Source organism: Peromyscus eremicus, chromosome 5 (assembly GCF_949786415.1).
Source record: "Peromyscus eremicus chromosome 5, PerEre_H2_v1, whole genome shotgun sequence".
Lineage (NCBI taxonomy): Eukaryota > Metazoa > Chordata > Mammalia > Rodentia > Cricetidae > Peromyscus > Peromyscus eremicus.
The window spans coordinates 103,646,578-103,658,732 of NC_081420.1; the positions used below are offsets into that span (position 1 = coordinate 103,646,578).

A 12,155-nucleotide genomic window follows, 5' to 3' on the forward strand; every position below is an offset into this window, starting at 1 on the left:
CTAAGAGAAAACTTAGAGAAAAAAAGAATTCCAACACAATAATGTCTTTGCAGATTATCTACATCAAGACACCATTACTTTTGTAGAGAGATGTTTTTAAAAGGGAGTATTATAAGATCTTCCATTGTGCTGCAGGCCTAAGCATACTCAGCTTTATTCCTCTGCCAGGTGTAATAATACAAGGCTCTAGGAACCCCACTACGAAGACAGTGAACCTTGTTTACATTCCTGGTGGACTTCTATCCAGTGCACATCAGCAACCACACGTGATCCCATTCACCAACAGAGAAGGGGTTCTTAGCATGTAACTCCAGATGCCTCCCAAACCAGATGCATGGCAACTGTAAAGGGAAGACTTCTTGCCTGACTGTGTCTTGTCCTCTCCTTGGGTGCCTCTCTTTAACACTGTGCTGCAAACATCTGTTCTTTCAAATGCCCAATCTGAAAGTGGACTGCTGGGAAGAGGAGACTCTTGGATCTATTGAGCTGTGTGAAAACCACACATACATCTCTTGGGATTCAGCTCTTCTGAGTCATCACTCAGGTTGGGGTTGACTTTGGGATTTTCATGCTGCTGTAAGCAACATCTGTTACCCTCACACCATACCCCAATAAACTCATTGGTCACCCAAGAAATGAAAAAGATTGCCAGCTCTGCTTCAAAAAAAAAAAAAAAAAAAAAACAACCAAAAAGAGGATAAACGTGCGCACAAATCTTCGGTTTTCACGTATTGGTCACAATCTAACCCCTTCTTGGGCTGGGCTTATCCACCCTCAGACTGAAAGGACACCATTCCACTAAATGTCATTTCAGAGACAGCTGCTCTTTGTGAATGAATTGTCATGATTGTGCCATGCCCCAAGTAGGGCCATATCTTCAAGTTTTATCTAAAGCTGTAACAGTGCCAGACATCAATGGTGGATTCAGTGAGCTTCATATTCTGAGAATCCATATGTCAAGGTGTGTCATGTAGGCAGTAATTCACTGAGGATAGAGGGTTGAGCTTTTGACCTTGGAAAGATGTAGGCAAAATCCTCTGATGCATGTATATGGCACTGCTCTGGCCTTTTTCACATCAGTTGTCACAAAAGGTGATGTGGATCAGATGGAGGAAGCACTCTCAGAAACACCATGCTGATTTGAAACTTTGGTCTGTCAAATTCTACAGTGTCCAAACATGATACTCTCTGTGAGGTGAGGTGCCAGGGAGATGGGAGCTTGTGGACATGACAAACCCAGAAGAGCCAGAAGGGCTTAGCTGGACACTTCCCTTCACCTTTGGTGGTGGAAAGAATCGAGGCTGTCTGTAGCATGAATCTTAAAAGTTCTTATTAATAAAATCAAAACCGAGGCCAGTTATTGGGGTCAGTGCTGGTAGATCAGAGAGACAGAACAAGTCACAGCTATCTCACCTCGCCAGATCCTCAGCTGGTCTTGTCTCCTCAGACTGGAAGCCTCTGTGTCCTCATCCCAAAGGCTCTCAGCTGAAATGTGCTTCTCGAAAGCCTGAATCCTTAACCAGCCAAATGCTTAACCAGCCAAATGCTTCTAGTTTCTGGTCTCCACGCATTACATATCTTTCTGTTTTTGCCATCACTCCCTGGGATTCAAGGCTCACTTCTCGGGATTAAAGGTGTGTGTCACCATGCCTGGCTCTTTCCAATGTGGCCTTGAACTCACAGAGATCCCAGATGGATTTCTCCCTCTGGAATGCTAGGATTAAAGGCGGTGAGTGCTACTATTTTCTGGCCTCTGTATCTAGTGGCTGTCTGTTCTCTGACCCCAGATAAATTTATTAGGGTGCACAATATTTTGGAGAATACAATACCACCACAGCTGTCTAAAGAGTGCATAGCATCCAAGGCAATCCCAGTCTGAGACAGAGAGGAGTTAGCAGATTCCTCATGTTCATCATCCACCCTCACTCAAATCAGAACTTGCACAGCCCAGGTTTATTAGGGTCATTAGATGAAAATGGTGATTCTTGCATGTTCTACCCTAGATACCATGGAGTAGACAGGATACAGCACAGCCTGACTGAGGTGCTGGGAGAGGGGAGAGCAATTCCTCTGAGTGCAGGAGGATGGCTGCCTGATACTTCCACTGCAGTCTGAAGGCATTATGGAGCTCCTTTTGCAAACACCCCTGTGTGTGCTTAGGGGGCTCACAGGACACTTTAGAATTTCAAGAGCCATATTATTTTTGAAGAGCTTCAATATAAAATGATCCACAGATGATCAAATCCAGCCATTTATATGAATACCTTTGTCGTTTTGAGCAAATGTATAAGACATTGCAACCATGTCCAATTGAAGTGTGAGGATGTTTCTGTCACTCAAAACAGTTCCTTCTCACCCCTTTACACTGGCTATTGTCCTGAACCATGTTTCCTGCCAACCCCCTAGCTGCTTTCTGGTTCTGGGGTAAGAAAAGGACCACAATTTAGACATTTTAAATCTCTGTGTATGCTGTCACAGAAATGGAATTATTTGCCTGTGCCACAAGTGTGCTTGACATGTCACGTCGCCTGTGTCTCGAAGACTCTTCCACTGTGACATCAGGTAGTGTGGGAAGAATCAGATGCCCATTCTCATCTCCATCTTCCCTGAGACTGTCTGCACAGTGAGTGCCCTCTCACCCTGTCCTGACCTGCTGACTCTCTGTTCACCTTGTGAACTCCAGCAGTGTGAGGATAAGAAGGCACGGGAAAGTGCCTTGTTCCTGGGAACTACTGAGGTTCTCAAGGGACACAATTCATACCCCTCTGCCTCACATAGGTTAATGTTCTCTTTGGCCACAAATTGTACCTAATGGTTCCCATTGTCTGTAAAATCATGTGAGGAGGTGGGATGGCTCCTCTGGCTGTCGCTTTTCAGCATGGGGAAGTGGGAACAGTTTCATACTGGTCACACAGTGTACACTGCAAGATTTTCAGGGTGCACACACTCATTGAGGATGTTGAAAATCTTCTGTTCTCTTACTGGAAGAATGAGCCAGTGCCTCCCTGCCTAGTTCTTGTACAGTTGCTGTGAAACATGTCTGGATGTTGTAGCTCAAAACCTACTGTGGGATTAGAACTCAAGCTCCTTCCACACCAGCCTGTGCTCCCTCCTTCTGTAATCATCCCCATGTGAGCACAGTAACAAGTATCCAGGCAGAAGAGCATGCTTTATGTTATTATTTATTTATTTATTTATTTATTTATTTATTTATTTATCTAATTTGAGAAAGGTTGCACTATATTATATTGATTGTCCTAAAGTTCACTTCACAACCAGCATGGCCTGAAACATCACCCAGTCCTTCAACCTAGGCCTGAGATTAAAAGAGTGGGCAACTACTCCCTGACCCAGGAAAACAAGTACCCTCCCAGTCCTTTCATTGCTGTTTTAAACCAATCAACCATCATCAGTGATGATTCCTGCAGTGCCCTTTTCAAACACCAGGGGGCAGGAGAGTCATGAGGATTTTTAGCCAGTCTCTCTGGCTTGGTAGAGAGAAGAGCCCTTCCTAGGAGTAAAGATGAAATGTGACCCTTACTTCCAGGGGAGCCTGAAGGCATTACTGAGTTCCTGCTATAAACACACTTCTGTGGAGGTATGCATTTCTGAGGATGAACAGGACACTTCACCAAGGAGGTTTTATACTCTCAGTAGCCCTTACCATTGGAAAATTTGTTGTCAGTTAAATATTCTTTTAACATCATGACTTGGTTAATTTGCATAAGGGTAAGAGATAAGCAACAAGCCACTTCAAGGATGAGAACAATTATTTCATTGGAAAATTCAGCTTTTGATCCTTTATGTCTCTGGTCTCTGCTCCCTACAACCACTTGACTACTTTCTGATGGAACAGTTTGAAAACTCCACAGAATTTAAAAACATCAGAGCCCTGGTCCTCCTATCACAGAAAAGGAATCATTTGTATCTCATCCTACTACTAGGTACAAGCTATTCAAGCCTGTTGTCTCTTGTTTTACAGTGTCATTCCTTATATGCAGGCAACACATTTTACCCACTACCCAGTTCAGGACCACCTGAGTGATCTAATTGAACTACTACTCTCTATCAAGTCCTTGTGAACATCTCAAACACAGGTTTTTGAGAGCAGTATTTTCTTTTCAATGGGCTAAAGACATCAGCGAAGAACTGCTGAATCTTTTAACATACGCATGTTTAACTTTTAATGCAAATGCCAAACTGTCTTCCATGACTGTCATTTTGCATCTCCTCCAGACAAATGTGAGGGTGCCAGTGTCTCCATATCTTTTCGACCACTTGGCATTATGGCTCCTGAGGCTGATTGTATTGAATGGGTGTGAAGGAGCATCTCATTGCAGATGTTTCAATGAAAATTGAGCCTCTGTTCCCTGCTTCCACTTGCTCCTGTTCACTCCATACTTCCTTCCATAGAAATGCACCTCAGCATCTTTATTTCACATGTCTGCTATGGCCTTGGAAATTACCAGCAGAGGGTCTCTGAATGAAGGTGCAGTGAATAACCAAGCACATGGGTTCCACCCCTCCCCCAGCTGTCTTAGTTATTGTTCTAGTGCTGTGAAGAGACACCATGACCAAGAAGACATCTTGTAGTAGAAATTATTTAATTCGGAGCTTCCTTACAGTTTTCAAAGGATGAGTCCATGGCCACTATCCTGGTGGGCAGCATGGCAGCAGGCAGGCATGGTGCTGTGGGCTCTTGCTGCAGCTGAGAGATTGCACCCTGATCCACCAGCAGGAGCCAGAGAGTTAGACTGGGCCTGGCATGGGTTTTTTGAAACCTTAAACCCCATCCCCATTGAAATACCTTCTCCAAAAAGACCATGCCTCCTAAAGAGTCCACCAACCGGGAACCAAACACTCAAATATATGAGTCTATAGGGGTCATTGACATTCTAACCAGCACACCAGCTGAGCTGTGAAAAAGTCTCCTATCAACAAGAAGCAACAGGAAGCCCAGGATACATGGAGAAACTACTGAGAGTAGGGAGAATAGCCGCCATTAATGGCTGGGACAAGAGACTGGGCAGGAATGCATTGGAGCTGCTACAGAGTAACAGTAGGAAGTTTGAATTATTAGAGGAGGCTGGGAAAGGCATGGCTGTGTCATGCTAGGAAAAACACAAAAGAACTAAGGAGGGAGTGCCCGCCACTGAACAGGCTCTGGGTGCATGTGTGTGGAACATGGAAATCAGTGAGTCTGTGGAGAATGCCCAGCGGGCCTGGAGCCGCACTCACCACGCGGAAGATTGCCAGGGCTGGCAAAATCCCCGCGCTTCCCACCGATTCCAGTCCAGGCACTCGGGGAGTTCCTGCACAGTGCTCCAATGTCTGAGCTAGACCCCTCCCGGGTCCCCCAGCCACACCACAGACCGCCAGCATGCTGCTGGCCCCAGCAGGAATAGAAGTCAGAGGAGAAAACTTTTCCCACCCCCAGCCGTGACCCCGCCCACAGCTTGGTTCCGATTGGCTTTCTCAACCGCCTCGCCACGCCCACCGAGGGCTCCTGAAGTACTTCAGCCGTCTCTGAGACCAGTCTTGGGTAGTCCCGGGAAAGGGTTCAGCTCCGCAATTTCAGGTTCCAAGCTGGTGGCCTCAGGTCTTAGAAGGGTTTCCTCTGCCTCTAGACGTCTTTTTTTTTTTTTTTTTTTTTTTTTTTTTTGGTTTTTTTGAGACAGGGTTTCTCTGTGTAGCTTTGAGCCTTTCCTGGAACTCACTTGGTAGCCCAGGCTGGCCTTGAACTCACAGAGATCCGCCTGGCTCTGCCTCCCGAGTGCTGGGATTAAAGGCGTGCGCCACCACCGCCTGGCCTAGACGTCTTTTTTTAAAACCTGGATGTGACGATTTGTATTGAAGAAGCCGAGAGAAATAGAATCGAAAGCGTTTTAAGATGGCGAACCGTACGGTCAAGGATGCCCACAGCATCCATGGCACCAACCCTCAGTATCTGGTGGAGAAGATCATTCGCACGCGGATCTATGAATCAAAGTACTGGAAAGAAGAGTGCTTTGGACTTACCGCTGAACTTGTAGTGGACAAAGCCATGGAGTTAAGGTTTGTGGGTGGTGTCTACGGTGGAAACATAAAGCCAACTCCTTTTCTGTGTTTAACCTTGAAGATGCTTCAGATTCAACCTGAGAAGGATATCATTGTTGAGTTCATAAAAAATGAAGATTTCAAGTATGTCCGGATGTTGGGGGCACTTTACATGAGGCTGACAGGAACTGCAATGGATTGCTACAAGTACTTGGAGCCTTTGTACAATGACTATCGAAAAATCAAGAGCCAGAACCGGAATGGGGAGTTTGAACTGATGCACGTAGATGAGTTCATTGATGAACTTCTGCACAGTGAGAGAGTCTGTGATATCATTTTGCCCCGGCTGCAGAGACGCTCTGTGCTGGAGGAAGCTGAACAACTGGAGCCCCGAGTTAGTGCTCTAGAAGAGGACATGGATGATGTGGAATCCAGTGAGGAGGAGGAAGAAGAAGATGAGAAGCTGGAAAGAGTCCCATCACCTGACCATCGACGACGAAGAAGCTACCGAGACCTGGACAAGCCACGGCGTTCTCCTGCACTGCGCTACAGGAGGAGTCGGAGTCGGTCTCCCAGGAGGCGAAGTAGATCCCCCAAAAGAAGAAGCCCTTCTCCACGCCGAGAAAGGCATAGGAGCAAGAGTCCACGACGCCATCGAAGCAGGTCCCGAGACAGACGACACAGATCCCGCTCTAAATCCCCAGGTCACCACCGTAGTCACAGACATAGGAGTCACTCCAAGTCTCCTGAAAGGTCTAAGAAAAGCCACAAGAAGAGCCGGAGAGGAAATGAGTAATGGATTCATTTTGACTTCTGCCCAGATGGCCTCCTGTGGATATGAGAAGAATAGGTTTAGTGAAAGGATCAAGATCTCCTCTTCAGGCAGCTATGCGTATTTTGGGTTTTTAAAACATCAAGTCGTTTGGTTGGTTTCTGTTTTGTTTTTATTTTAATATTACAGAGGTGGTGCTAAGTTTTGTATCTCTTTGAATTATAATCAACATCTTTGAAGGATGTTTTTGACCAAATCAAGGTCAGGTTTTGACCTAACCAACTATGGTTATTCATACTTAAAAAGGGTCAAGAGGATCTGGGAGTTGGGGAGATTCATGAGAATGAAGAGATATAGCCACGTGGTGATCCTTTTCTTATTTGTAATTAAACCAGACACAGTTGTCATTTTTCTTTAGTTTCTGCTTTCTCTATGAAATCCTGAGAGTTCTGTGGTTGATACTGCTGCGACCCAGCTAGTAAAGCGTAGTAATTCCTAACTTCTCATTAACTACTATGGTGGTATTTTGTTTGTACTGAAATGTGATTTTAATTGTATGTTAATAAATAAAGTTGCCTGGGGGTTCAGAGCTATTAGAGCCATAGCAAGAGCGTGGCGGTGGTGGCGCACACCTTTAATCCCAGCACTTGGTAGACAGAGCTAGGTAGATCTCTGTGTGTAAAAGGAGACAGCCAACATTGGAGACACACGCCTTTAATCTCAATACCATAGAGGACCTGGAGGGCTGTACATACAGGCAGTGATGACGCAGTCATGTGTTTGGGTTTACAACCAATGAGAAGGCAGAACAGAAAGATTATATAAGACAAACACAGAGGAAGTAGGTCCCTTTCGGAGAGCTCTTTTGACTGAAGAGGATCGCTGAAGCAGGAAGGTTGAGGCTCTTAGCTCTGACCTCTTGGCTTTCTTCTCTGAATCGGCTCTGTGTTTCTTATTTAATAAGATGGTTGGTTACATCTACATTTGGCGCCCAACGTGACAAGAATCCATTAAAAACCACTTAACTTGGCTTGACAGCAGGTCTGGTTTCCCGCCTGGGCGGCCGGCTCCCTAGCCCAGGCCCGGGTCGGCTTGGCCTCAGGCCAGACTGACAGTAGCCCCAAGCGGTTAGCTTAAAGCCAGTGCTACAAACAACTCAGGCCTGCCCTTTCGAACAGGGCCCCTGCCTGTAAAGCTACCGCACGTGGTTGGAGCTTAAGGAAGCCAGAGCCAAGCCTTGACTAGGCTCAAGCGGGAACACGTGGCTGGATTCAAGCTCTTAGGAAGAACTTGTGCTATTCTCTCTCTCTCTCTCTCTCTCTCTCTCTCTCTCTCTCTCTCTCTCTCTCTCTCTCCCCTTCTCTCTCTCTCTCTCCCCTTCTCTCTCTCTCTCTGTCATGTATGAATATGTACACACAACTGTCCAATATACACAGATTTGAGACTCTTTTTTCATTCTACATATTTACTATGGTCTTCCTCATCATCCACAAAAGGCTTCTGAGTGATGCCTCACTGGGTGACAGAGCACATGGGGACCTTCCCTCAAGTCATGCTACATAGCTTCCCAGGATTAGGAGAACACACCAGGTTGTCCAGGTAACATAAATAAACTGCTTCTGTAATTTTGAACATGAGGGATCTTACATAGCCCAGTCATTCCTTCGGTTGGAGAGAGAAAGAGAGAGAGAAAGGGAGAGAGAGAGAGAGAGAACGTCTTTTCCTAGTATGGGCTAAAAACACAAAAATACTGTCTGGAACAGAGAAAGTATTGGATGGAGACACTGAATCTGTAGATTTCTTTACTGATTAAGTGAGGCAAGTGAAACCATGGCTGCACCATGCCAGTGTGAATCTGCAAACCATTAAAGAGAAAAGTCTACTGTTCTGGGCTGTGGGTGCACTAGACCTCAGGGCTAGACAGAAGGAGCCAAGAGTAGCCAGTCCTCAGGTGTCCCTAAAGTCTGAGGTTGCTTACTGCCTCATCCAGGAATTCCTAGTGAGCTGCTTCAGAATCTTTACCCTGTACTCTTTCTGTATCCAGGCAGAGTTCCCTAGGGCTTTGAAACTCCTGTTCATAGGCCAGTATCTCAGCTTTATCATTGGCTCTGAGAGCCCAGAGAGTCCCTGTGTTAGAAAAAACAGGGCCTAAAAATGTTGCTCAGGTGGATATACATGTCTCTAAATGTCTCCAAATTTGATCTCAGTGAACTTGCTACTAGTGTGGGTACAGAGTGGCAGAGAGATGAATAGGAGATGGGCACTTAAGGAAATTACAGAAAAATAAACAGAAAAATATGATGAAAATGATATCATAGAACAAATGGACTTAACAGACACCTATATAAAATTCCATCTGAACACTACAGAGCACACATTCTTTTCAGCAACTCCTGGAACTTTCTACAAAATAGGTCATATATTAGGATACGAAGCATATTTTGACAAATATAGAAAACTGAAATAATTTGTCCTATTTTATTACAATGGAATAAAATTTTCTACCCAGAGCAAAAGAAAGTATAGAATACACACAGTCTCATGGAGATTGAACAATAAACCTTTGAATGATGAATGTGTCCTTGAAGAAATAAAAAAGGACAGTGAATATTATAAAAATGAGTGGTTGGGGATTTAGCTCAGTGGTAGAGTGCTTGCCTAGCAAGCACAAAGCCCAGGGTTCGATCATCAGCTCTGAATAAAAGATTTTAAGAATGAAATGAAACTGAAAAGGAAACAAATGAAAACAAAAGACAGCAGACAAAGTCTCGAGGGAGACATAGCAGTCCATGGGGTGGGCATCTGCAGGCCTAAGTGCCAGGGTATAAATTTCCAATGTCCCAGCCCTTCTCCATCTGTGGGATCCTCTGCTCACACCTGCTTAGAGATCCAGAATCTCCAGTACACCCTTCTGCTTCCTGCTCCCCACTCCTTCACCCATGCTGGATCTGTGACAAGGGAGTTACCATGATTTGGGGTGAGGTTTGGGGTGAGGGTGACTGATATTCAGAATGACTTCAGAGTCCACGCTGTGCCTTCTGGAGGGGAGAGCAATAAAAAAGCAAAATGATAGGTGGCTTTATCAGCCTGATAAGCACAGACTCTCTCACCTCTGTCTGGTCAGTACAGGTCTCCTGTGACAATATCTTCCTCGGCCCCATAGAGATCCCACCTACACCTTTTGGGTACAAATTCCTACCTGGATGAGGTTCACAACTGCTCCTGTTGTGTTGGGGACCGATTCCGGACAGCAGTGTCCTTACTTTATCAAACCTTACAAAGGCAGGAAGTTCCTGGCCTAACCCGCGGGCTGTACAACTTCCTGGAGTACCTGCTAATCAGCCAGCTGCAGGGGCCTGGGACCAAAGTGACCTCACCCTCCCTTAGGAATTTTCCATCCTTCTCTCCTTGCTTCCCCTGTTCCCCCTCCCTGCCTGAAGCCCTGTTTATAAGCCTCAACACCCAGTCAATAAACGGAGACCTCGACGCAACTCAGAATGTCTCTGTCTTCCTTTACGCGCCTGGTCTCCTTTCTCTCTCGCCCCCATTGATCTTTCAGGAGGTGCCTCCTCGGGTCTCATCAAATAACCTGGCCCGCGGGACCGGGCACTGTTGGGAAACACAGTGCATCCCACAGCAGCACAAACTCAGGCTAAGGAGCTAGCTGAGCCGTTCTCAATCTGACCCTTTGTGGTGGGGAAGGGCATGTGATCCTTGCACATGGGTCCCATATCTCATATCCCACACATCAGATATGTACATTACAACTCATGACAGTAGAAAAATTACATTTATAAAGTAGCACTACAATCATTTTTGTTTTTTTTAATCCTAACCAAAACTTTCCTTCCCTCCCCTCTCCCCTGTTCCTCCCCACCTACTCTACCCTCCACTCCATGCATTCCTCCACCTTTTCTCTTCAAACACCAGCTGGCATCCCATGGATTTCAGTCAGCCCTGGTATATCACACTGCAGTGAGACCAGGAATCCCCTCCTCCCCCAAGCTTAGATGAAGCATTCCTGCAGGAGGAATGGGTCTTCAATGCAGGCAACAGAGTCAGACACCCCCTGCTCTCACTGCTAGGAGCCCCACAGGAAGACCAAGTCACACAACTGTAACATATATGTAGAGTGCCTAGGTCAGTCCCATGAAAGCTCTCTGCTTGTCAGCAACACAATAATTTTATGGTTGGGGGTCACCACAACAGCCTTAAAGGGTCACAGCATTAGGAAGGGTGAGAACCACTGAGCTAGCTGATCATGCCCCTGGATTAACTTCCTGACTTCCTGAAGGCCGTAGCCTGTGGGCTTCTGCTTCTCCTCCTGTGTTCAGTGTGAGACTCTGAAAGGGGAAGATGGGAACAGGGTCAGAGCTGCAAACCTTTGCAGAGTCAGAGACTGAGAGGGCAGGAGGCAATGGATCAGGGAGGGAGGAGCATATGAGTAATGACAGACAGCTGTGAGGGAGAATGCCTGAACTAAAGCCCACAGGTGGTCCTGCAGCACACACAGGTCAGTGATGCCCAAGGACACTCAGCGTCGAGGAGTAGAACAGTGTGAGGGACTCTGATGAATGCTGGGCCTGGAGGTCAGATAGACAAGGCAGATGGTCAGGAACAGAGGGACAAATGGGACATTTCCCTTCTCTATGTGTGGCTGTGGTTAGACTGTGGTGGTTGGTGCTGAGAACCCTTGGATAACAATGAAATTACTAACACCTTTAAGACATCATTTGGATCTTATGACTTATCACATTGGTCAGAGAATTACCCGGGTGCCCTCAAAAGGATTCTGAAAAGTTTCCTGTCCCAAAACAGAACTAGAGCCCTCCAGCCTCACAGCACAGTGCTGAAATGAGAGGCCCAGAGTCCCGTCAATGTGTCTGACCTTGGGCAAAGATGCATCTTGGCTTGTAAGGCAAAGAGTATGTGGTCTGGGCCTGTAGCATAGTCTTCAGGCCCTTCCAGAAACTGAGCCAAGAGAGTACCAGGGCAGAGTGTGTGAGCAAACCTTCATGCCTCTTCTTCCTAGATATTTTACTGTGAACTCACAAATTCCTGCCTCATCCCCCACCTAGTCAGAGACACTCTAAGGAAGCCATACTTCCCTCAGCCTGAGACCCTTACCTGTAGATTTCTGGGTTCTAAGAGTCACTTGGCATTATAGTCAACAAGATCTAGTGCAATCATTCATGATTGCTCTTCTGTACAGTTTTGGTTCAGGTACCTGGACTCTGAACCACAGACAACTGTAAGAAGACACAGAGTTGTATCACATCCTCTTCTATCACACCCAGATCTGACTCATCCACAGGGCCATCAAGGTGACAGTATCTTTCTTACACAT

The 12,155-nt window shown here is 46.1% G+C and overlaps 1 protein-coding gene across 1 annotated transcript; it reads left to right on the top strand.

The window, feature by feature from the left end:
• Positions 1-5,824: 5,824 nt before the first annotated feature.
• LOC131910711 (pre-mRNA-splicing factor 38A-like) lies at positions 5,825-7,745 on the top strand. Its single transcript, XM_059262608.1, has one exon. The coding sequence runs from the start codon at positions 5,891-5,893 to the stop codon at positions 6,830-6,832; it is 942 nt and encodes a 313-aa protein (XP_059118591.1). The 5' UTR covers positions 5,825-5,890; the 3' UTR covers positions 6,833-7,745.
• Positions 7,746-12,155: the final 4,410 nt, after the last annotated feature.

Excerpts from the sequence above, each read along its gene's own strand:
- LOC131910711 (XM_059262608.1), top strand. The coding sequence starts at position 5,891 with ATGGCGAACCGTACGGTCAAGGATGCCCACAGCATCCATGGCACCAAC.